The sequence below is a fragment of the Drosophila mauritiana genome, chromosome 2R (assembly GCF_004382145.1).
Source record: "Drosophila mauritiana strain mau12 chromosome 2R, ASM438214v1, whole genome shotgun sequence".
NCBI classification, from domain to species: Eukaryota; Metazoa; Arthropoda; class Insecta; order Diptera; family Drosophilidae; genus Drosophila; species Drosophila mauritiana.
Window position 1 is genome coordinate 20,708,661 of NC_046668.1, and position 25,178 is coordinate 20,733,838.

The 25,178-nt window shown below is 44.0% G+C and overlaps 7 protein-coding genes and 1 long non-coding RNA gene across 9 annotated transcripts; 4 read left to right on the forward strand and 4 right to left on the reverse strand.

The window, feature by feature from the left end:
- Positions 1-132: 132 nt before the first annotated feature.
- On the reverse strand, positions 133-8,139 carry LOC117135999. The gene is made up of 3 exons (XM_033296614.1): positions 7,712-8,139; positions 683-886; positions 133-624 (listed from the first exon to the last, which is right to left on the reverse strand). Exons 1-3 carry the CDS (start codon positions 7,770-7,772, stop codon positions 299-301), a joined length of 591 nt encoding a protein of 196 aa, XP_033152505.1. The 5' UTR covers positions 7,773-8,139; the 3' UTR covers positions 133-298.
- An 882-nt stretch (positions 8,140-9,021) lies between these two features.
- LOC117136030 lies at positions 9,022-9,521 on the reverse strand. The gene is made up of 2 exons (XR_004459068.1): positions 9,332-9,521; positions 9,022-9,275 (listed from the first exon to the last, which is right to left on the reverse strand). It is a non-coding gene; the product is annotated as an uncharacterized LOC117136030 (long non-coding RNA).
- Positions 9,522-10,230: 709 nt separating this feature from the next.
- On the forward strand, positions 10,231-14,480 carry LOC117135996. Its single transcript, XM_033296611.1, has 3 exons — positions 10,231-10,518; positions 13,132-13,413; positions 13,560-14,480. Exons 1-3 carry the CDS (start codon positions 10,464-10,466, stop codon positions 13,907-13,909), a joined length of 687 nt encoding a protein of 228 aa, XP_033152502.1. The 5' UTR covers positions 10,231-10,463; the 3' UTR covers positions 13,910-14,480.
- A 100-nt stretch (positions 14,481-14,580) lies between these two features.
- Positions 14,581-15,217, forward strand: LOC117136022 (ventrally expressed gene D protein). The gene is made up of 2 exons (XM_033296639.1): positions 14,581-14,820; positions 14,880-15,217. The coding sequence occupies exon 2, from the start codon at positions 14,880-14,882 to the stop codon at positions 15,123-15,125; it is 246 nt and encodes an 81-aa protein (XP_033152530.1). The 5' UTR covers positions 14,581-14,820; the 3' UTR covers positions 15,126-15,217.
- A 240-nt stretch (positions 15,218-15,457) lies between these two features.
- On the reverse strand, positions 15,458-17,688 carry LOC117135991 (KH domain-containing, RNA-binding, signal transduction-associated protein 2). Its single transcript, XM_033296606.1, has 6 exons — positions 17,446-17,688; positions 17,267-17,388; positions 16,841-17,205; positions 16,673-16,762; positions 16,445-16,530; positions 15,458-16,154 (listed from the first exon to the last, which is right to left on the reverse strand). Exons 1-6 carry the CDS (start codon positions 17,609-17,611, stop codon positions 16,021-16,023), a joined length of 963 nt encoding a protein of 320 aa, XP_033152497.1. The 5' UTR covers positions 17,612-17,688; the 3' UTR covers positions 15,458-16,020.
- Positions 17,689-17,952: 264 nt separating this feature from the next.
- LOC117136003 (DNA polymerase epsilon subunit 4) lies at positions 17,953-18,556 on the forward strand. Its single transcript, XM_033296618.1, has 2 exons — positions 17,953-18,193; positions 18,246-18,556. Exons 1-2 carry the CDS (start codon positions 18,013-18,015, stop codon positions 18,530-18,532), a joined length of 468 nt encoding a protein of 155 aa, XP_033152509.1. The 5' UTR covers positions 17,953-18,012; the 3' UTR covers positions 18,533-18,556.
- A 3-nt stretch (positions 18,557-18,559) lies between these two features.
- Positions 18,560-21,699, reverse strand: LOC117135988 (KH domain-containing, RNA-binding, signal transduction-associated protein 2). Its single transcript, XM_033296603.1, has 5 exons — positions 21,326-21,699; positions 20,756-21,260; positions 20,594-20,695; positions 20,249-20,430; positions 18,560-19,491 (listed from the first exon to the last, which is right to left on the reverse strand). The coding sequence occupies exons 1-5, from the start codon at positions 21,579-21,581 to the stop codon at positions 19,346-19,348; spliced, it is 1,191 nt and encodes a 396-aa protein (XP_033152494.1). The 5' UTR covers positions 21,582-21,699; the 3' UTR covers positions 18,560-19,345.
- A 302-nt stretch (positions 21,700-22,001) lies between these two features.
- LOC117135985 (KH domain-containing, RNA-binding, signal transduction-associated protein 2) lies at positions 22,002-24,877 on the forward strand. 2 transcript variants are annotated; one of them, XR_004459067.1, is made up of 5 exons: positions 22,002-22,541; positions 22,603-23,206; positions 23,271-23,371; positions 23,427-23,811; positions 23,868-24,877. XR_004459067.1 is itself a non-coding variant. In XM_033296600.1 (4 exons), exons 1-4 carry the CDS (start codon positions 22,241-22,243, stop codon positions 23,669-23,671), a joined length of 1,251 nt encoding a protein of 416 aa, XP_033152491.1. In that variant the 5' UTR covers positions 22,002-22,240; the 3' UTR covers positions 23,672-24,877. The 2 variants fall into 2 exon arrangements, 1 of the variants encoding a protein (XP_033152491.1); XM_033296600.1 differs by having other exon boundaries at positions 23,427-24,877.
- The last annotated feature ends 301 nt before the right edge of the window (positions 24,878-25,178 follow it).

Here is a 25,178-nt window from a genome sequence, read left to right on the forward strand (position 1 = left end):
AAAATATACTTAAAGCCAGTGTCTTACATGAATATTGTAATTTTCGTTGAGTCCATGATAAGTAAGCAAATAAAATAAACTAAACGGATTCAATCTGTGCTTTTCCAGGGGGCAGTGAGCGATCGTTGTGGCTAAGTTTACTTTGGTTCCTTTTTTATTTAATAAATAAAGTTGATTTTGCGTCTTTACAAATACAAAAATTTACAATCAACAAAGACTTCAAATGCTCAATTCCTGTGAGAAGAGTGGAGAGTGTAGAAGAGGTGGCAGTGCTCCACCAGCGTTATACTAAACTAAGCTAATGTGTGCCCATCCCCAGGAGGAGCAACACGGTCGATGCCAGGACTGTGCAGCCCAGAAAACTGCTCGCAGATCCCGCCGCGGATGTGGAGCTCTCCGGGGCAATGGCGTCCAGGGAATGCTCGGCGATGGTCACCTTCGTGTTGACCACGGATCCGGAGGGCAGAACCTTGCAGAGATAGCTGCCAGCCACCTGGGGACTCGCCTTCAGGATGGTCAGGTCGTAGTTGGCGTCCAGTTTGAAGTTGGGCTGCACCAGGTTCTTGCCATTGGAAATGACATTATCGCCGAAGTACCACAGGACCACACCGTCTGAGCTGTGCACTGAAATTATTGGTTGGTTTATTAGTTGGTTTCCTTGGGAGGCATTTGCTGTACTCACGATTGCTTCCCACATCGCACTTGAGCACCACATCCTCGCCACGGATTCCCGTTACACTGAGGGTCTTGTTGATCTTTTCGCTGGCAATGGGATTGGAGGACTTCGTCTGCGGACTGGGCGCACTCTGGTCCTCGCCTCCGTAGTCGAAGTCATCATCGGCCTGCATTTGGTCATCGTCCATCGAGGATTGTGGGTAGGAGAACACTGAAATGGAGATGGTATTATTAATTATCGAGAATTATTTACTTCTATGAAATATTCTATTTATTTATTTTTAAATGAAGATCAAAGAAACCTCTTTCGAAAGTAAAAATTCTCTTTTGCTGCATTCCGATGACCCATAAATCGAGTGCTAAGTGTGGCAGATTAAGAAGATCGTCTGTAATTATAGCCCATGGCATTGTTTATAGCGGTTGCCCGCGGGGGTCACATCAGCCACCGCATTAGTCGGTGGGTTAATTAAAGGAAATTAAATGGAAATCGAAACCAACGCAGACCAATGTTTTTGTTGATCTATGCAGCAGTCTGCAGTAGGTCATCATAACGGGCTGCGTTTGTGTTTATCTTTATCATTTCCATTTTCGCAGCTCAAATTCATCAGGGGGTGTTAAGGGGACAGCTGCACCGATGATGGGTTAAATTAAAGGCTGGCAATTCGCATTCACGCGTTTCCTTTTTGTTTTTCGATCCCCTACATAATAACCAACAATTAACCAGTGGCGTAGAAAGGGGTTAGAACTTCTTTGGTTCTTTTGTTAAGTCTATAAGTAAACAATTTTCAATGATTTTGTATTGATGGTGCTACTTATGTTCGTTTAAATCGCTCATTAAATATAAATATCCAAGACCCCCTTCACAAGATCCTGCGTACGCCACTGCATTTTGTGCATGTGTACAAACACATTTGGTGGAAAACATTTCGGTGAAATGGGGTCACATGAAAAACGAAAATTAAAATGAGCGAGTGGAAAGAGAAAACAAGAGTGCCTAACCCAACACTCCCCCTAGTAGTCGCAGTCGCAGTCGCAATCGTTCCGTCCGTCCCCTCGCTTTTCCGCCTTTCCACGCCCCCACCCCCTTGGCCGATCGCCGCACCCACATGTGACGTGCTGACGGAAATCCAAAAACAACTACGGCGGCCAGAAGAACGGCAGCTCATTGAGCCACTTTTTGTTTTTCGGTGGTGTCGCCGATGGACACACCGAACTCGAACTGAAAGCATTTCACAACAATGTCCATTTTCATAGTGCCAACTGCAACACGCACACTCTAACAAATGTGCACTGAGAGAAATTCCGACCAGGTTGACTGATATCTAGAAACATAATTGGCTCTTTTTGCTATTTAACAACGTGAAGTGACGTGACAAATACAAAATAAAGATCAATGATATAATATATTTATTTACCCAAAATTACTTGTGTCAAGTTAATGAGCTTTACCCAAATAGCGCGCATCCCCCATTTTTCACCGTGTAAAAAAAGTAAAACTCTGCACACACCCTCGAAAAAAGGGACAATTTGGTTGGGTGATTGTGAAAAGTTTAAATTTACATTTTGTCCATTTGCTTTGGTCGCTTGTTTCTATGAGTATTTTGGCCAGTTTTTCATCGTTTGCTCAGCGTAGCGTGTTAAAAGAAAAACTTCAATAAAAACAAACAGCAATTCTCGCTGGGCCTTCCAACTGAAATTCGAATTCCTGCCAAAACCGAGTGCAACGAAATCGAGGCGATCGTTTCCCTGCTTTCCTCGCATTCCTCGTGGCCTCCTGGTGCCCCCTTCCAGTTCCACAAAAAATGCACATTCACTCACGCATTCGCTCTTTGTCGTAAACTTAAGCCATAAAAGAAATTTATTCTCGTATTTACATTGAACGAAAAAGACACTGAAGCCATCTGAATTTATGTTGCTCGCTTCCCGCCCCAAAAACCAAAAAAAAAAACAGCCATTCAATCGGGAAGATAAGCGTGGAATAAGGAACAACAATTGCAATGAAAGTTTATTTGCAGAAATTTGTTTTTTGGGAGGTTGGGTGCTTCCGATACAAATATTTCGATAAGGAAGTTGGGATACTTTTTTGGGGCACAGGAAATATGTGCTCACAGAATTACATTTTTCTTAAGAACTTTAATCCTTAAGGAAACAAACGAGAGGCCCCAATTTATTTATGCTATCTGCAAAATATGATATGATATGATAAAGTTCCAAGGAAGAGAAGCAAGAGGATGAAAGGAATTGCACACCTTTCACTGAATCGCAGTGTACGGAAGTTTACGTAGTGACGAAGCGCACAATATTCGAGGGTTTCCCAGAAGGAGAGCAGTGGATTAAAACATTAAAGTGCAGCGTTTATAATACCATTAATTTCCAAGCCGCCCTTTAACCTCTAATTTCTTTTCACATCCTCCGAAATTATCTTAACCCGGGATGCATGTTTTTTTATCTCCATAGATAAAAGTTTTCGAACCCTTGTTTCCCGCCCGTTTTAATTGCTACTCAGAATTAGACCGACAACAATTTATCATAACCATGATTCCAAATAATAAAGGGCAGGGAAAATGCATTTCAGCTAATAACCCAGAGCCGCGGGCCAAAGTTAAGTCAGCATTAGTGCCAGTCACTTCCACGACCTCCGTATATACGTGGGTTCTATACAATATATATGTATATATTTGTATATATCCCCCTCTGGCCGGGAATCATTCAAGTGCAGCACTTTTGCTGTTGGTTTTACTACCTGTGATAAGGCCCCGAGGAAATTAAGAGCCGGTCGCGCAGGGAGCGAGCTCTCTGATCTTTGATCTCCTTTCCCAGTGTTTTCAGGTTTGTCCAGCCGGGTCTGTCCAAGTCCCTCCCCCCTGCACTCACTGCACTGAGCGCAATTTGGTAACAGTCTAATTTTAATTTTCAACTAGTTTGCTACTACTTTGATATTGAAAAATGTCCTGTAAAGCACCTTTTTCCTGCACCGAGTTGAATTGAATTTGATAGATTTATGTTGCCAAGTAAGTAGCATTTCTCTCAGTGCACTACGTGACTGGCCAGTCGCAGAAGGCGAGAAAGAAAGACCTGGCTGAGGGACGGGCTGCGTTATATGAGCCGAAAATTGTTCGGCTCCGTTCCTGTACAGTGTGTATTGGGCATTGTGCGCTAGTGTGTGGCAGATAGAGACATGAGCGAAGCGGATAATGATAATGGCATTCGGGTTCTGTGAAAGCGATCAGGTTACGGCCACGAACCGAGAGGAGAGAACCTCATAAAGTGACTACCTACGCACCGGGCACTTTGGAATTGGCCAGGAGCTGCATCATTATTCGAGAGGGCTGAGGGACAAGGGGTGGGAGTCGAGGGCCCAGATGCAGGGGCAGATGTGCACCATTGACAGATGCCGAAAATAGCAAAATTATTCGCAAGCGTGTGCCTGGCAATGGTAAAGGGATTGGGCGAAGGTCTAGTCTGAAATCCATTCGACAGATGCCGAACTAAGCGAGTACTTTAAAACTAAAAAATATGCAAATATATGCGCGCATGTTCCAATCATTTCGGCCTCCATTATCCAAATCGATTTATTTCAATTTCCATTTGCTTGATCCCCCAGATGGGCGAGCAGCTATGGCATCAAGTGGACGCCATAAATTTCGATTTTCCATGATCCCAAAACATTTGGATTCTGGAGGCACTTTCCTTATGCATATGCCTCTCCAAATAGAGAACATTGATTTCACTTAAACGATTTTACATTGCGCCCCCGATCGTCGTATACAAATTTCATTCGTTTCGATTCTTTTCTTTTCGTTGCCCCCCTCGAAAAAGTACTGGGAAATGTGGTTGCACGTGTCTGTGGCAAGTGCCTCGGATTTTGGGTTCCAAATTGTGCGGGCGCACTGCCAACGGGGGCTAAAGACGTCCATATAGTATGCCATATAGTTGAGGCGCGACTTTGGCTACGCCTAGCGCATACTAAGTACAAAGCGCTCTGGGGCAGGGCTCGTGTTTTCCGAGTGGCTTCTAATTAATATGCGGCACTCCTTTCTGGCTCTTCCCCATATTATATTCGCCCTTTTCCCCTGTAACTATTTGGGCTCGCTTCGATTTGGGTTATTTATTGCCATTTGCTTAGAGACCTCTATTTGGACTCGGAGCCGCAGTCGAATCTTCAATTGAAATTTTAGCACGCAGTCGTAGTTATATTCAAAAATTTGACACACCAGAACTTTAGGAATGTCGCTAGGAAATTCTAAGTACCTTTCGGCGGCAGAAAACAAAAGAATTTATTTATTTTTGCATAAACAAATCGTTGTGCTTTCAGGCTTAAAAAAACGCAAGAGATGAATATCTAATTACGTTTGACATGGTATGCATGCTAGTCAGTGCTAAGTTTTAAAAAAATCTAAAGATATGTAAGAATGTTTTTCGCAATGCTGTGAGCTAAGTATTAAATAATGAAGTTGCTTAGTGTTGGTATTTATATTTACAACCATCTGAATAAATTCTATAATATCTTTTACTATTTGTTTAATATGCATTTCAATGATTTGCTATTCCATACCTTCTTCAATACCAATAAAAATCTCAAAAATTCTGGGGAATTATCCGAAATCCAGGCATTCCAAATAGCCAACATAGCTGTGTAGATGGGATCCCTCCCAGTACGTATTCCCGGCATTATTGCCCATCCAACTTCCTATGTGCGGCTCGTAAATTCTGGAAATATTTCCACCAAGCCGCAGCATCTGCGGCTTTTTGGTTGGATTCGCTTTGACTTTGACTTCTGCCTGCCGCTGAATCAGCAGTTGGGTTCTCCATTATCGTGTCGATCATCAGCGCTTTATGTGTGCATTGGCGGAGGAGGGGTTATGTTTGTTATGTACAGTCTGTATCGTACATATAATCGTGCCCCACTTGAGTGGTGCTGCACCGAGCCCCACCCCGCTGCACCCCCTTTGGAAAACCCGCACTCCGCGGACGACAACTCATTCAGCGGCGGGCGATTCGCCAGCGACGTTAAGTAAATTGATTCTTTAATTGCCGAGAATTGGTTACCAGTTGGCTTAACTCGCTTTTGCCCGCCGAGCCACCACCCCCGTCCACAAAGCCCCCATATTTTGCAGTGTATGCATACATACATACATGCATATACGTATGAATGCAAGCAAAGAATCGAGCAAAGAATGAAAATCATTGGCATCGCGAGTGAATACATGAATACGAATACCAGGCCATGGCGAGCAGACAAGAGCAAGAGTGAGTCATCTGGGTCCAAAATAAATACCCCCGGGCCTCCGCCTCCAATGGCCAGGAATTTCTGCACAGACAAGGGCAGGGCCCTCGCACCCGGCCACTCCCACTTTTCAGCCCTCGACTCCCTCGCATTTCGAGCACAGGCAAATCTTTTTTTATGCCTCGCGGTTCTCGAAGCATTCGCGGTCATTTGATGCCTTCGCTTCTTCGTTTTCTCAGCCCGGCCATTTCAATTCGCACCAAGCAGGCTACACACAAAATGCCATGAAATTCAATCCACAGAGCGGCGATAAAAAAGGAAAAACGCCAGAGTTCTGCACAAGGAGAAACATGTCCCGAAATGAAGACAGCTCGAATTCTTCAGTAAAAAGTATCTCGAAAAAAGTGATGAGTCCCGGGATTTTCAAATCAACCAATTCCACACTTTGTGGACTTGTTTAGTGTATGAGAATCAGTATCTCCATTGTAAATTAATTTGAAAAAAGTACAACCAATATTCTTCAAAGTTAAAAAACAAAATGATGCTCTTACTACACTTGCCATTTTTTCTCGCAGTGATCCCAATGATCATCAGTTAGGCTTGTTGTTTACCCATGTCAAGCCCAGTCGGACAACTATGGAATATTAAGTAAATATGGTAAATACGGACTGAGCAAACATAAATTCCTGGCGAAACATGTCAGCAGATCGGTCGGAGGAAGCGGCTCTTCTATGCACATACCGCCAAGCGATTTCGCAATCCAATCAATTTGATGATAATCTCATTGTCTTCGGATTGGGGTAAGCAAACACGTCAGCGGAAGGGTTCCAGGTGATCAGAGGAGGGTGATCTTTGATCACACCACCACCAATGCGCCAATGTTCTCACGCTGCTTCGCCACGCTTCTTTAGTGGAATGGCTCCTACCTAGAATTGCGGTGAATCGAAGGGGCTAATTATGGTATACAGGACCCCGGATCCGATGGCCTCGAATCCGATACCGATCCTCACCCAACCCTCCTGCTGTTTGGGCTTCTCCCATTGATCAGCGGATTGTTTTTGCTCATTTCCTGGGCCGCGGACAATGGGTGAAGTCTGGAATAATTAACAGCCGTAACCGATTCGGAATCACAAATGGCAAACAGCAAACAGCAAATGGCAAAGAGCACTCCCCTCTTCAGATGCACATAGATACTTCCTACCGATCCGTCGAGTGAATTGAATGAGCGGGGAAAACTCGAATGCATTCAGGCTGCGGCCATTCATCGATCGTGATAAATAACTGAATTAATGTGACGGGCTTTGGACAATAAATTATCAACTTTACTGTTCAGCTCACTGTAAAAAGTGCAAAAATTACGCGAGTAATAAAAACATTAGCGAAACACCATCCATAAAAATTCATTTGAATAATGCGGAAATCTTGACCATTTGCAAAATGTCAGCGAATCGAAAGATCAGCAATGAATCATGGCGTTGAAGCTAAGATACCCACCATCCTCGTTGGGATTCCAAGTTATTCAACACATATGAACCAATTTTTGAATGGACTAATACTAGAATTTCTTTCCGTGCATGATCACTGGGACAAATGTAGGTCAGAATGAGTTTGAACACATTGGGCTCACGCCCAACAATCACATCGATTTATAGTAAATTCCTGCACTTCAAATCCGAATCCAAATCCGAGTCCGAATCTGATGCACTGCGATTAGTGGAGAGACGAGACCTGAATGTCTGGGGTCGCCCTCCCATTTCGATTAGATTGTGGAGCCCCGTATTGCATCAGGTTAACCCCATCGTAACTTACCAGCGGCACTGCCCACGATCAGTAGGAGTCCGGCGATTAGAAGATCTCTTCTGGACATCATAATGCTGTTTTCCTGTATGCGAAGTGCACTTCCCGACGCTCGGTGTTTAAATAGGTATCCAATGGGCAGCACTTTTCGCTTTTGCTCGACCCGCCGCAATCTGTGTCACACGGGACCGATTGATTGCTGGTGTGATCTTTTTGGGTTTTCGAAAATTATTGCCGCGTAATTATGTTGACGTTTTGGTGTTCCAATTTCCGGGTAGCACTGTCAGCACTTTTCAATTCTTTTATCCATCAACTTGCACACACAAGACGAATTGCTTTGGGTTCTGATATATTTTGGTATTCCCTATTTCTTTCAACTTTATAGATATTGGTAAACTGTAACCTTCCGTTAACCGTCCATTCGAGGCAACAGCCAAACGAGAAATGGGCAGCGGATTTTGGTTTTCAGGTTTTATGGTTGGATTGTCTTGTCTGCCAGCGAAGAGAAAGGCAAAGAGAGCGCGAAGAGAGCGCTAAGAGAGCGTGAATTATGTGGCGCGAAATAATTTTATTTAAAAACATTCTTTTCGAAAGGGGTTGTATTTATAGAAAGAAAGCATTTCCTGGCCATTAATATGAATTAACGGATGTGGACCGTTGGCCATGTGGATTGTGCACAAAAAATTGAACAAAACATTTTGTAAAATCCAAATTAACAAGACCCAATTAAGTTAAAATGAAGTTGCGAAATACAATTTTATTATGCCACATGCTCGGGCTAAATTCCAGCCATTGCAAACAGCACATGTCGCTCCTTTCCCTCTCCCTTTCTTCACGACGAAACGAAGAATCCAAGACCCGAAGAACAGTCTTCAAGTTGCGGTCCAAGATTCGCGGAAATTTATTTGCATCCCCCGGAGACAATTTGCTTGATGCAATTGCGCCATTTTCTCAGGGCTCCAATACAGTCGGCCTGGGAAGCCGTGATTTCCTCGATTTCCAAGGGGTAATATCCCCGCTCCAATTTTTTTTCCTGCCTCTGATGATGACGCCTACATCGGTTGAGATACGGATACTTGGATGCTTGGCGCAACAGATGCAGATACGATTTATGGGTGCGACAGCGACCGCATAAAATGTAGATACATGCAACATTTGCACTGTACAAACAAACAAACAATTAAAATTAATCTACGAGCATAAAACAAAGTGCATTGCATTATGTATCTTGCACAGATAGATCTCTTTGAGACTGTGTGTGCGCTACACAGCGCAAAAATGTGGTTGCTATCTAGAAGGTAAGATTTAAATAAAATTATTACTGATTTTCGGGATTCTATATTATAGATATTGATTACAAGTCTTTAAGTTTTGCGCTAGATGTGCTTTTACATGAAGGTATTAAATTAGAATATGGTTAATTTTATTTTCAGTGCTAGAATGGTGCGATGTTTGCGTTGTCTTCTTTTTTGGGTGCCAAGCTTGTAAACATCCGCAAATTTAGAACGCTTCCAAGGGGATTCAGATCCAGATCCACAATCAGATTCGGGTTCGGATTCGGATTCTGTGGAGCAGACTGATAGTGGAGCGGGATTGGATGGGCGTGGATATTAATCAAATATTTATATTTACATGCACACACCAGAGCCAACACACTGGAATGCATTCGTAGAATTTCCGAGAATTCGTTTCTTTTGAAAACAAATTAATCAAACAACAAGGGCGACAACAACAAAGCTAAAAGCCAGCAGAAGACTGGAAGAATAGAATGCTGACAGCAGGGAAATGTGAGAATTCTGGTGGAATAGCTCAGAAAATTGAAATGTTCCAAGAGGCGCGCAGAATCCCTGCGTTGGCAACTTAAGAGCAAGCGCTTAGAGTTTTTCCGCTCTCTTATGCGACTGGTGGTTGGCAACGCGGCCAGCTGCTGTGGGTGGGAGTGGGATGGGTAGAATGCACCAACTGCAAGGGAATGCTGGAAATTGGAAGTGGAATTGACCTAGGTTGTCTCTCTCTTCCTCTCTCTCTCTCTTGCCAAGTGGGAAATTGGTAGTTTGTTGTGCAGCGAATGCGACGCTTTTCCGCGTTTCCAATTGGGCACTCCTCCTGCGACTGTGCAACATGACTCATCTGCTCTCCTTCGCCGCCTTCGGTTGTTCAGTTATTCGTACTCGGATTCGCATTCGGTTATTATGCTTTTGAAGCACAAAAATACACAGGAGAACTTCGCTAACTTGGAAGACTCATGTTGAACAACTATTAAATTGTTTTTTGGTAAGCTATTTGAGAAACTTTTGTAAATATTTTATTTAAAAGTGTTTGTTATAATTTATAAACTACGTCCATTATAAGACTTTTATTGCTTAAAACTTATATTTTGAATTATTTCGGCTAGAGAACCTGTAAAACTGTTTATGAACTCAACTGGTTCTCAGCCACTAGTCTTGACTTGAAGATTCGTGTTCATTTTTCGACACCCCACTGTACCTGAATATCCCTCCATCGGCATTCGCAATCGCAGTCCATATTCCTTACTGGCAGTCCTCGGCGAACAACAGAAACGATAACGACAGCCCACGCAAAAGAGCTCAGAACCCACGAAAACCCTGGTGACAAAACAAAGTTCAGTGTCTCGGCCGCCGTTTATCCTCAAAGGTGGCAAAAAGCAAACTGGTTTGGAAACCACATACGAAAATTTGAAAAAGTGCAAAGGATTTCGAGGAGTGGATATTGGCATACCCTCAATCATAAACAAGCGACTGAAATGAGGCATCTCTGGCTGCTCCTTCTTATCGCCTGCGGATCTGTCCAGTTCCCAGGTAAAATCGGTGCATCGCTCTCATCTTTTGCCGCATACAGTGTTCCATTAGGAAAGACAAATTAATTTCGATTCAATTTGTAATCTTTATGGGCAGTGGATTTTTCGGCACCATTTACATATGCGGGTTCTTCCATGGAAGAAATGGAGGGCCCTCCATGGGCTTTACATCATTCAGCCACAAAGAAATACTTGTGAATTTCTTGTTTGTCTGCTGCTACTCGTAACCCACTCATCCGCGCTAATTTGCATAATCTAGAGATTATAATCCTGGATAGACATTTTCCCAGTGCTTGTGTATGGGTGGTTGTGGGCGCTTAAGTAATCGATGGATTACACTGCACTTACCCCGTGTTTCCACTGACCCAATAGGGCAAAACTTTAACAAAAGTGTGTGCGACTGTTAAATAAAACATATGCTACTGGCATCATTCGCGTTATTCACAAGACTTAATGAATGGATTCATTGGCAGTAAAAGAACTGCAATGAATCACTGAGATGTTTGGGAATTAGTTATACGGAATAAGTATCCCCACAAAAGTCCCCCAAATGTTAAGTCATGCAAAGATATTACTCATAGCTACTCATTATGAATATATATTGACTTGATATAGGGATTGCCTCATCACACATATCAATATCAATCAAATGGTTAGATATTCACCGGAGGTTGCATTTTCGCCATCCGCAAATGGAGCTGGCTCCAAACTCCATAAAACACTTGTCTGCCAACCGAAACTATCAAAGCCGAAGTGCTTCATAGGGTCGACACTCTTTATGGCAAAGTTTTCCTTAAACGGTGGCTGGGAGTTATAGAAGGGGGCGGGATGGGGGGATAAAGTGGGAGAGAGGCAGAGGGGCAGAGGGAGGGAAAAGTTGCCTGAAAGAACGTGTGTCATTCATTGAATTGACGACAATTTGGGAACCACTTGTAAGCAGGGCATGTCTTCCCAACGCGCGATGAGTATACACAGAAAGAAAAACTACAACCCATTTTAAGGAAAAATGATATTCTTTATATATGCAACTTCTCTCTTTAGTATTAGCTTTAATACTTAAATAAGTTGGATGGATTTCATCCTTCCGTTTTACTTGTATGCCAACTTTTCTGCCCGTGTATGAGCATTGTTCAGTGCTTCCGAATAGAGAAATTAGTGGAACAGTAAATGAAATGGGTGGCCGGGGTGCGGGGGTATGGGTTGGAATGAGCACATTGTTAAAAATATCAACATGATTAAAGTGGCTCTTGAATAATTAAGCAACTGGGAGTGGGTCCGGAGTGGATCTCTGGTACATGGGGCTATGGATGATGATGAGCTGTCAAAGGGATGAGAATGTGGCGAGGTAATTGCCGTATCATGCGTGCGTTCCACGGCTTTGAGTCCGGCTTATCGATATTAATTATACGGGGAGGACAACAGAAGCGTGTGATTGGACGGGCTTGCCACATGAGTTGACAGATTCCCATAAACGGATGACCAGTAACTTTCTACACTTGACCCTGAATACACAAATATCTTGACCTCCTCTTGAAGTGTTATCAAAAATCGTTAGAATGGTGGAAGTATTGCAAAACGTTCAAGAGTTGGCAAATTCCCAAGTGAATTGAAATCATATGGGAACTCCCCTATATCTTGAATTCAGGAACTTCAATGTTTTAATAGCATACTTTTGGGCACCGAAAATTCCCAAAGACACCCACCGAGCCGCTGGCAATAAATTCAACTTGATCCATACTGCCTTCATAATTTGGGAAGATAGAATCATCCCCATTTTCCGCTGACCCAAATCGCATTTTCCGGGCAAACAAGAACCGTCCCGTCTTGTACGGACAACTGAGCCAAGGCTAAGAAAGGTGTCCCGACTTGTCTGCCAATGTCTTTCAATTTTTCCTAACGAGAGTGCAAACAAAACTAATAACTTTGGCACACACACCCCCTCCCGCCGAACTCATAAACCCACGAATATTATATGGCAAATTGGCCATTTTCGCAGCCATTAAGCAGTGCGCCGAATGTGCAAATGACGCAACCAGAGCGCTGTACCCACATCCTTGAGCCAAATCCAGATACAAACGGATAGCCGCTAACGTGTGGCTTGCATATGCCGAGTATTCCCGATTCGGATTCCATTCCGTGACCTGACCTCCAACTGGAGTTGTAACCATCATATCACTCCAGAATGGGCGTTGACACGCTCCCTGGGAAATTTCGTATGGAAAAGGGGCTTGGCCGCGCGGCATGTTCCGTATTTCGTTAATGGTTTTATGCTGCCTTCCGCGTCTTTGGGGCTTAGGCTTGGAAACTATCGCCAGACACGGAAATCTGGGCTGGCAGCGTTTCGAGTGCTTTTCAATGAGTACACAGTAGAAAAATTAATATTAATAAAAATAATATATTCAGTTTATACCTGTAGAACTAATACTATATCAGCAAAAAGAACTGCAGCAGACACAAAAATTACCCTTTTAGCCGGAAGCACTTGCATCGATGTATCGATTTTGATATTTATCCGAGAAATAGATACAACACAAACAGATACCAAGCTCATTTTTATCCGTGTAGCTTAATCTGCGTGTGTTCGGAAGCCCGGTCTAATTACCATTTGTTCCAGGTGTGCTGACCTTGCCGGAGGCACTCCCAGCCAAATCTTCATCGGCCGCTGGAGGCGGAAACGGAGGGGGAGCCGGGGGAGCAGTCACTGCCCCGTCGACTGGAGACACCAGCAAGGACTACGACTACGAGGAGGACCAGCAGCGGGCTCCGGGTAACCTGGCCAAGTCCACCGCTGATCCCAAAGTCCCAGAGCCATACTTCGAGCACAGCGATGTGGATATCTATGTGCCGCAGAACGCGACCAGCACCAAGTTGGAGTGCCCAGTTAAAAATTATAATGGTGAGTCGGTAAATCATGCTTTTTGTTTTGGAAAAAGTCATGAGAAGAATTAAGGTATGATTATATGTCTGGCCACCCTTAACTATGATAACAAAACAATTGCCAAAAAGTGCATGCCAAGTATTGATTTTCCACCTCTCTTCAAGCTGCACACCACGTGGTTCTCTGGTACAAGGAGAAGGTACAGGTATCCAGCGGAATGAATATATTCAACCACATCTACGCCCTGGACGATCAGTTCTCCCTGACCGTTCCCCTGGCATCCAATGCCACCGAGGAGCGCTACGAGTGCGAGGTACTGCCGAACAAAGTGCGACACATGGCTACCATTCGCTTTGGCCCGGAGCCAAGCACCCCGGCTCCATCTCTGCTTCCGGCCCCGGCGGACACCTCCTCCTCCGGCAAGGACTCGGCGGCTCACGGACGGAACATTAGCCTCTGGCTGCTGGGCCTCTTTCTGGCCCCGCTCCAGTTGGCAGTGACCTTCCGGTTCTGAAGCAGTTTGAGTTCAAGACCACTCCAAAAATCTGCACCACCGGCATTACGTGATTACGTTTGGAGATGCGCACCGCAACAGATGAGCTTGACATTGGGATGTAGCCCTCGGATAACGTCGATGGCCTGGCAAATTGGCGATAGGTGTTGCTTTGTTACTGTATTATATGGGAAAGCGATTTTCCAGGGAAGCGAACTTCCCAGAGCTATAGGTTATTTAAATTTTACACTTCCAACTCAGCTTCCTCTACTTCCAATATCGATGTTTTAGACTCCTTTGAAGTAAAATTGTTTGTGAACCATTACTTGAACTTAGATACGCTACCTATAGGATCGAATTAGCCTAGTGTGATTGCTTTAGTATTGCGCTTAATCGAGAGATTAGTACCATAATTGATTTTAACTTAGCGGAACAAAATGCGATACCAAGTGGCTTACCGAATCATTGTGAAGGAAACTATATATATGTGAACAGATTATGAGTACATAAAAACAATGTATGCAATTTTGTCGGATGTAAAACTGAAATAAACTAGAGCTGCTATAGACCCAGCTGAATCCATTCAACGAAATCCACCCCTATATACACACGCACACACATCCAGACCGGCAGGATTCGGGGCATGCTTTTTGAGAGTGGCCGGGGGAAAACACACGCGCGACCAGGACAACAAAGCGCTGAGGTCCTTGTAGGAGCTCACTGCAGCTGCAACGCGGCGCAGGAGTGGGAGGAGGAATTCCGCAACGTGCGCAGGGCCTGGCAACCATATGGTGGCTTGTAGGGGTGGTACTAATGGTGGTGGCACAAGCCTCAAGCAACTGCTTTGCCTTCCGGATCAGTTGTCAACTGCTTAGCGGCCAGGACACACATCTAGTCAGCGAAGTAAATCAGCGCCAGTGAAACAAGCAAAGGTGAGTGCTCGCCTATCAGTTGTGTCAAGAATCTGGCCTGCAACATCCATATCATTCAGATGATACCGCACAGCGAGAATCCTTTTTCGATCGAGGATACTTACGTCGAGGAGCCGCAGTTCTCTGAGCAGTGCGGCCACAGTCGTTGTGGACAGCCCCAAACTGCGTATGAGGTCTATCAGAGAATCCTCCTAAGATTACAAACCCAGGAACATAAACGCTCCACAGAAGCTAATGAAAATGAGATGAGGAAGAAGTTCTGGATAGCCAGCTTTACTGGGAGGCCCTTGCAATATCAATGTTAGTTGAACAACGCTCCAAATCCTTTGTTAAAGATACTAAATAAAACCCCGTGAAAAGAAAACCCTGATAGCAAATATATCCAAAGATAAACAGACATTTGTTTTAAGCCTTTATTAAACTCATCCTTATTTTAGACATTAAAAGTTACACTTAAGCTACTTACCCATCAGATTTAAAAAATAAATACTTTTCTTGAAAAAACCTGAAATATTTTAGTTATGCAAACTCTTTATATGTTTATTCAATGTTCTTTTTTTGCTCATTTATAAATTTATAATTGTTTATTAACTTATTTTTAGACGCACTTAAATGTCTTGATGTAATCTTCATTTCGTTTTTTTTTTTTTTTTTTTGATTAAACAATGTGATAAGTTCGTACCGTTTTATTTTATTAGATATATAACTCTTGATTCTACTGCTAGTGAGACAATTGTTTAATTACGTAATGCATATTCATTATAAATGAGGGGGTCGAGTCATTTAAAAGAATCGGGCATAGTTAGATCTGATTGCTGAGAATTTATTAAATTCATTTAATGCGTATCCTTTTATTACATTTTTTTAATTCATAAGAAATTACGAACTCAGGAAATCATAATTTAAACATAATAGGAATTATTTGACTTATTATCTGTTGAAATGGTCCAGAAAAGGCATGCCAACAGTTTAACATATTTATGGGAATAAGAATTTAAGGTTAATATTGTTTGTGGAAATTGATAGCGCAAGTGCGCGTTTTATAAATGTTAATGTTTATTTATTGATAGCATCATTTTGAATGCTGCTTTCATCTTGATTAAAGTATTTTCAATGTGCTCCCAGCATGGATTTTATAACGTAAGCATTGTCCTTTGTTTTCATTTATAGCGGTGTGCGACGAAATCAACCGGAGCTCTATTATTTATATTTTTTAAGTATTGTATACGGATTGGGCTTATAGGACTTGATGGGCGGTTCGCGCATACGTTTCATGTCAGTCGGATATGGACGTTTATATGCCGCAGCGTTTGTCGGTATTATTGATGGACGTGCTATAAAATTGGTTGATTATTATTTGTAGTTATTTATGCGTGTATGTAATTACTATAAAGAAGTGAATCGTTGCATAATATTAATCATTCCAGTGTATTATATAGTTTGATCTGAGAGCTTGCTCGATCACTGTTATTGGTTTTGATAGTATGATCTAATCTATAACCCAAAGTTCCTGTCAAAGGTGCATCCCCAAAAACTGGCGGAGTGCATTTAGGGGGAAATCTATCTTATGTTTATAGTCCCCGGCACTACCCAAATAAAGAATGCATGCTTGGGATCAACTTACGTTTGCTGTACTCATAGCCCGTAGGAGGACGCTTGGGGGGCATACGATGTTCATACTCATAGGCCACCTCCTCCACATCGTCGACTCTATAAAGATTGAAATGTTAGTTGCTGGGTTAACACATGTTGGCTAGGATCCAAGGCACTACTATCACGCGAGGACTCTCAGGTCCATTACTCCTGGTGGGGTCATTAAATTATACAAAATTATACTTTACAAGTAACTTACTCGGGCGGATTTTCCGCAGCTCGCTTAATCAGGTTGATGTACTTGGGAGCCCCATTGCTGTTGCCTCCAAACTTCTTGTCGAAGACAGATCTGCAAAATAATACATTTTTATTCTTATGCCCAAAGGCAAACCGCATCGGTATGCATAGGGTAAAAGATCCCCCTTACCTGTAAGCCTCCAGATTGGGTCCGTGAATGTTTTTGGCCGACTCGGGATCCATTTCCATCAGCTCGCGCAGCTGCTCGTGCGAAACCTCGTCGTTCTTGTCTGGAATAAGATACTTACGGATCTCGGCCAGGGCGTAGGCTATGCGGGCATAGCACTCCGCCGGAGTGGCCACCGTGCTGACCTCCAAGAAGAGATCCTTCTGAAGATGGGCATATCTCGGATCGCCTGTGCTGCGCAGCTGCTCCTCTTTGTTACGATCGCGGATCGAACTGCGACCCTTAATGGCAATCTTGCACTGGGTCTCCTCCTGAAGGCGACGCAGCGAGTTGCCCTTGGGCCCCAGGATCTTGCCAGTGAAGTTGAACTGCGCAAGGATACGGATTTATTTTGCGGACGGAGGGGACAGTTAATTGTATAAAACCCACCTTGGGATACTGCTTTACGGGCACGAATACCTTTTGGGTAATCTTCATCGGCTTCTGCTTGTACACGTCTGCGTAGAACTCCTTGCCGGGAATACGACCAGTGCAGTAGACGCGGTCCACAGCTGCAATGTGGGATTAGTACCATTAAAATACCCTGTAAAGAGCCGAATTGATTTTACCCTCGTCGATTAGCAGTGCGCAAAGTGGAAAGTCCGCGGACAATCGCTGGCGCTCCTCGTCCAAATCGGCCAGAAACTTTTGGGCCACCTCGTTCAAACGCGGCTGGTGGTCGTGGGTAGGAGGCTGCTTCTCAGCAAACTCGCTTGGGGTTTCCATTTTTATCATATCAATCTTTACCGAAAAATTACAATTAAAATGCACGTAGACTGAAAAACAGTATGTATATCAATGAACTAAAATGGTGCCAGAGCTGTCAACCGTATGAAGTTTTGGGGCTGCCAACTTTCTCAGTACAATACTGTAAGCAATCAATAATGTCGACTTCTTTAATTACGTACAAAACGTCGTGTTTGAAAATTAGAAGGATTATAATTACTATAGTTAATTTTAAAAAGTTAAATCAATTTATTAAGGAGCTTTGACGAGAAGATAGCGGAGCTGCCACCATTTCGATTTCATACATGGTGCAATATCGATATTTTTGGCGGCAGCTTTGATACTCATCTCTAAAAATATGGTATTTGGATTGCCTTGGTTTGGTTTGTTTTCAATTTTTATCGTGCGCAATGGCCAGCGAGGAACTATTTGAGGCTGAATTCTCGGAAGAACAGGACTTGGAGCGTCAGCAGCCCATGGAGACCGAGGCGGCGGAGCTAGCGGAAACAGAGGAGGCTTTGGATATCACCGAGGAATCGCCGGAAAATCCTGAGGCGGAATCTACAACAGAACAATTGGCAGAAAAACCAGGTAAGTTAGATGCACTCAGATAGGATTTCTCCTACTGCTGCTTTCCTTCCAGTGACGAATGGCAACAAGGGCCCTGCTGATAACGAAGCCAAGATGACACAACTGCCGTTGGCCAGGATACGGAACATAATGAAACTGGATCCGGATCTGCATATGGCCAACAATGAGGCCGTGTTTATAGTGGCGAAGGCAGTGGAACTATTCATAGCCTCGTTGTCCCGGGAGTCATATACCTACACGGCGCAGTCCAAAAAGAAAACCATACAAAAGAGGGACGTGGATATGGCCATTTCTGCTGTGGACAGTTTGCTATTCCTTGATGGAGCCATGAACTTTTGAACACCCCCACGAATTAAACTGGATTCGTCGATTATACTTTTATACTTTATTTAGGGATATTCAGCGGCAAACAAATTCAGTTCTAAACGTCCTTATGGTTTTATGTTAAAAATAATATTTAAGTTATAAAACAATTGTTGATTCGCAAAGAAAACAAACAAAAAAGAAATCATAATTATAAACGACAACGTTTAACGTTTCACAATACTCTTTGCTATTCGGAATTTGTAACGAAGCCGGCATTTGGTTAATTTATTTAACTGCTGAATAGTGTGGTTTGTTGTTTGTTATTCATACTCTGTCCGCAGGCGATACTTACTTTGTCGTTGGGCACATACATTTGTAGTTTTTATTTTGCTTTTTATGTTGGTTTTATCTCCTTTATCTTATGAAACAATATTTTCAAGCTTAGTCTAACATTATGCTTTGATAAATTAATTGTTTTGGGGGGTTTTCGCTTGTGTTTAGATCTTTTTTCGTATTGGCTTTAACTAGTATTAGGTTGATTGAAGTATGTCTTTTTTTTTACAATCTTTTCGAGGATAAAATTTGTTGCATTAATGGTTTCTTGTTTTAATTTTAAACACAATTTGAATATCGGACAACAATTGCAATAAAAATTTACGTTTTTTATTTGATTTTCGTTTATATATTATATTTAATAGGTGTGCATAGTTGGATTGTTGACTTCAAACATTTTGATAATTCGTTGGAATATATTTTAATCTTTACGCTTAACTTTGTTTAGTTGTGGTTGTTGTTGTTGTAGTTGTTGTTGGGGTTGGTTTCTTGGGGTTTTGGAAAATCGATGGGTTAACGTATTTTCGGATATGGAGCCGAGCGATATCGCACGCTTTCACGAGATCGGGATCCAGTTTCGTAGTGAGCAGATGAATGTGATCCCGAGCCCGAGGTGGTTGGTCGATATGACGATGATGAACGACCGTTGCTTGGTTTTGCTATTTTGAAAAGAATTTTATTTGTTGTTTAGACTTTAAATTGTTTCTTGTTCTGTTCTCTGTGGTGCTGTTTTTGGTTTTTGGATTTTCTTTGCTTAGCATATATACATTGTAAAAAAAGAAAAATGTATTGTTTAACCGGTTTTGAATGCACTACACCCTACGAAACGTTATTGTTTTGAGTAAAATGCATTTTGTTTCATCACGTTTCAAAAAAATTGTTCCACAAACCTTTCAGTTTGGATTTAATAGTTTAAGCATGTTCAAATATTTTTGGGTTTCTTGCCATGAAGTTTTATGGTTTTGTTTTCAAAGTGTGAATTTAAGGAATTTGATTGTTTGATCGATTGTTTTAATATTTTGGCTCTGGCTTCTTGTGAGTATGTTAGTAGTCGTCCAATTAATGAAGATGATTTACTGGTCGCTGTTCGGTTTAGTTGATTTGGCCTCTGTTCAGGCATAGTGCATTTAAAATCTTGTTAAAATGGGATGGGTTGCCGTTTTCATAATTTTGGTACGCGGCCTTGTTTCTTTTTCTTTTTAGGTTTCTGTTTTTTTTTCTGCGTTTTCAATTTATCGTCGCTTAGTTGGATAGATTTTGTTTTGTTTTCGAGTTTTTTTTTTTTTTGATTTGCGCGAGTTAAGTTTAAACGTTTACATTGCTATTTGTCGTATTCTTTTTCTTTTCTTCATTTTGTTTATTTTTACATGCCTGCTGAGGGGAAGAGATTATTGGTCTAGAACCTAGATATCTTACCTGGATAGGCCGCCGCGTAGGAAGAGGAGGACGAGTGGGGGTGATACTCACGCCGATAGTCGCGCTCGTAGGAGCTACTGTCATACTGGGCGTGGTGGGTCGAGTGCTTTGATGTTTGGGGCGGCGGTGTGGCATAGCGATCATATTCTCCATGGTGGTCATATAGCTCGTGGTCCCGTGATCTGTTGAAAAAGTAGAGGATTAAATAATGGTTTTCTAACAATGCTTGATACCCTAGATGCCCACTATTTAAAGCATAAGAAAGTCATTTGAAGCGAAGCATTCAGAAGCTTTTCATATACCGGCTTTCTAAAGGCATCACTAACGCTATTGAACTTATCTAACCTGTGCGTCTTTACAATCCCATAGTTGGGATCGTCCATCACATATCGAGCCTTCTCCAGAATCGAATAGACTTTGGGCTTTGAAGAAGCAGGAGGCGGGGTGCTGTGACGAGAGGAATTCCTCAGTAACCATTTAAAATGCAAAGAAAATTGACAAGCCTACCGGGAACTATAGGCGCCATGGTCGCCATAGGATTTGGAATAGTGGTGAGACTTCTTGTACATGCGCTCCTTGCCATCCATCTCGCGTAGTTGCTCCAACCGAATGTCGTCGTTGGCGTCGGGTATCATAAACTTGCGGATCTCGCCAAGCGCATAGCTGATCCTGTGATAGGCCTCCGCTGGAGGGGCCACCGTGGATATCTCCACGTGCAAATCGCGGCTGAGATGGGCGTACTTTGGATTTCCGGAGCTGCGAAGCTCCTCCTCCTTACCGTGGTCGCGCATCGAGTTGCGCCCCATCACCACCATTTTGCACATAGTCTCTTCCTGCAGCTGCCGCAGTGTGTTGCCCTTGGGTCCCAGGATCTTGCCAACGAAATTAAACTTGGGGTACTCCTTGATGGGGAACAAGACTTTCTGGGCCACGCGGATGGGTTTTTCGCTGTACACGTTGGCATATATCTCGGGCTTTGGTATGCGGCCGCTGACCAAGATCTTCTCCACCTCTGCGTGGCCATGAAAAATTGCAATTAGATCCACTATAGCTTACATGTCGCAGCGCCGAACTCACCGTCGTCAAGCAAGCGCTTGGTGATGATGTGCTTCTTCTCGAGCGTCTTCTTTTCCAGCAGGCACTCCTGCAGGTACGCGTTGGTCTTCTCATTCAGCTGGGGCGTGTCCCGCAGGGCGGCATGGCTGGTGGTGTGTCCGCCGCCATCCGCCTCAGGGGTCTCTGGAGCACCGGTAGCCGCTGGCTCCTCGTCGCGTCGCTTCCGCTTGTAGTCGGCGGCGTCCTCGTTGTAGTCTCTGTCGTAGTCGCGCGGCATTGCGTTTTGGGGGATTTCTGGTCTGGAGGATTTGTGAATTCTAAAACTCCCACTCTTGAATACAAAATTCTGCTATTGCAGAATTAGTTGGCTGAAAAAATATGTATGTGGTAGGACATCGATAGGTAGATCGGCATCACCGATTCGATAGCGTTTTATCGGTTAGTGCCGATAACACCCCGCCATCATGTGCAGCCGCAGGTTGTATCTTATCAATTTCATTAAAACCATTCGCATAAGGAATTTAAATTATATTTGTAATTTAAAAATCCTAAGTGCTTATTTAAAATTATTGCCATGCACCTGACGCATCTCTGTTAATGTGTAGCGTTAGGCAGTGTCTACAAACCGATAACAACTATGCGCCCTTAACAGCACCGCCGATTGGCAGCCAACAGCACGCTGCAGAAGCACGAGAGACAGCGCGAGAGACCGGAGTTGCCGGACCGAGCCGCTGACATAGTAAATGTCCGAATAAAATACACACTTGGAAAAAGAGAGAAAAATTAGGGCCATTGGGAAGGCTGAAGTGTGCTAAGCTAGCAATCATACCGAATCGACAGCAAAAGCGATCGCCCGCAATCTGCGCACGGAAAATCCGAGACTCGGCAACTTAGCAGGACGATAGAGCGACAGCGATCCCGAAGGCAGGACGACAAATGGCGGAGAACGGACTGCGCGTGCCAGGGTCATCCGCGGTGGCCTCTGCGGTGGCTTCCACTGCGACGGGAGTCGGCGGTGGATCAGCAGCGGGAACTGCGGGGGCCGGGACAGGAGTGGTGCCCACCGGCGGCAGCGGCGGGACGAGCAACGGGGAGCATGAGAACGAACACAACGCCAATGCAGACGGCGAGAAGGCCCAGCCGGCGCCGGCGGTCCAGAAGTACATGCAGGAGCTCATGACGGAGCGATCGCGCATGGAAAACCACTTCCCCCTGGCGGTGAAGCTAATTGACGAAGGTAAATTGATTTGTCCGGGGCACTTCATGGTAATTACTTTGATTTCCCTCTGTTTTTTCAGCTCTGGAGCGTGTGCAGCTAAACGGACGCATTCCCACGAGAGACCAGTACGCCGATGTCTACCAGCAGCGCACCATCAAGCTGTCCCAAAAAGTGCACGTGCCCATCAAGGACAAGAAGTTCAACTATGTGGGCAAGCTACTGGGGCCCAAGGGCAACTCACTGCGTCGCCTGCAGGAGGAGACGCAGTGCAAGATCGTCATACTTGGTCGCTTCTCAATGAAGGATCGCGCCCGTGAGGAGGAGCTGCGCAACTCCGCGGACGCAAAGTACGCCCACCTGAATCTTCCGCTGCACGTCGAGGTGTCCACCATTGCTCCGCCCGCCGAGGCGTACGCTCGTGTGGCGTATGCCCTGGCTGAGATTCGGCGGTACCTCACGCCGGACAAGCACGATGACATCCGCCAAGAGCAGTACCGCGAACTCATGGAGGATCCGGAGGCGGCCAAGAAGCTGACGCTTCGCCAGCTGCAACAGCAGTCGAATGCGGCAGGTAGTGGTGCAGGAGGAGGAGGCGGTGGTGGAGGCGGAAACGGAAATGGCGGTGCAGCTGGATCCGGCAACAACAATGCCAATGGGAACCAGCGCTCCGGCGGCAACTACAGGTGGGTTGCAGATCAATGTCCTGTACGAGCCTCGAGTCTAGCTAAACTTCCATGTTTCTTACAGACAAAAGTTTCAGCAACAATCACACTATCGCCACAACGAGGAGACTGTCTATTTTCGCTCACACAACAATGCGTACCACCAGCCAAAACCCTATGTGCCAGGTAAGTCTGGGCTCTCCTGGTCCATACACCATAGATTCTATGTTCGCTTTTGCAGCCGCCCAGAGGGGCAATGCCATGCACACAACCTTGCCACCGCAAGCAATTGTGCGAGCCTCACCGCCCGGAATGGTCGTCAGTGCGGCCAGCTTCAATGGCCGAAACGCCGGGCTGGGTAATGCCGGCGGTGGCGGAATCATGGCCAATAGCATCGTGGCCACCACTGGCGGTGGCATCGGTGGCGCTGTGCCACCCAACATGCGCTACCGTCCCGCTGCCCCCTATCAGTTTGTCAAGAAATAATACAGATGGGAGGATGCACCGCCCGCTGCCGTTCGCTGTTTGTTCAACTATTCCTCACCATCATTGATGCCTCATCCGGAAGTATTCACGCCCATCTGTCATACCCATCCAAACACCCACAGCCACACACAGCTCCAAAGGTAGATGTAGTAACTATGAGAACATTGGAAACTTGTCATGCATTGATTTCATCAAGATTTCGGCAGGGTGGAAACCAAAACGAAACGAATGAGTAAATCTATGTTTAAGAAAACTAGCCTAAGTAGACAAATGCTCCGAGGAACAGACGAACACCTCAGCCACCCAACCAAAACCAAAACTAACCGACCAGACAAACACCCACCACCCCACACGCACGCAACCTCTTCTCGAGGATTGGGTTCGAAGGATCACGAGGGTCTGCGATCTAAGACTTTGGAATCCGTGTGTTGGGCCCTGCGAGCATTTGGAAGAGAAGAATTGAAGAAGGAGAACGAGGAGGAGGTGGAGAACGCCTCGATGGATCGGGCCGAATCGAATGGACGCATTCAAGGATGGTCCCAGTCGAGCCAAATGTCCTTGTTTTGTTTTGTCGCATATTATTAACATTTTAATTTTACCACTGACGCATGCGAAGATGTCATCAATTTGTAATTTATATAAATGAATATATATATCTCCTTATGCTTACTCTCATACGTATCCTTCTCGCAGTCGCTTAACTCTATTGCTTTTCCAACTCTGCGTTTAAGTTTATCCCATTTTTTGTTGTAATGCCTTTTGTATTATGTTTACGTTTAGAAGAGGAGGCTTTTTATTTTTATTTGTTACGTCGCCAGGACAGAGAAAGCAACTGCAAACGATCATGAATAATATATAACAAGTATATACAAGCGGTATGATTTATAACACATAGTGCATATGCAACACCACACGATCATACGCGCGTACGCATATTCAAAGCATCAGCATATTCACCTAAAGCCGTAAAGTTTAAACCAAATGAACATTAGAAACGCAAACGAGAATCTAAAACACACACAGATCGGAGCAGGAGACCGATTTCGCCTACGATAATGCTAATGTAGCGGACATAGCAAACCACATCCGATCAGAGAAAATATGCAAACACATACATACATACATAATTGTTATTGTTGTTAAAAGCAACTAAAATTGTAATAGAAATTATGCAAATATACATACGAATATGACGACAAATGTTAATTGCAGCCTAGTTATTATTTTGTTCATTCACACCGACATCGGAACGGAACCTAAGATATAGTCTTAAATAGAGAGAGAGCGCAGCCAGCAGATCCGCACGGACTAGGCCTAGATCTAGACCTTGTTGACGATGCTTCTGAAGCCACAAGACACACTAAACTTGAACACAGCCCGATTTGTATTGATTTCGAGCATTGAACACACTGCATGTAAACCCCATACACATATATGTAAACGTACGAAAGTACTGTGCATCATTATGTATTGCTGATTATCGTTAAATAAATTTCCAATTTGAATT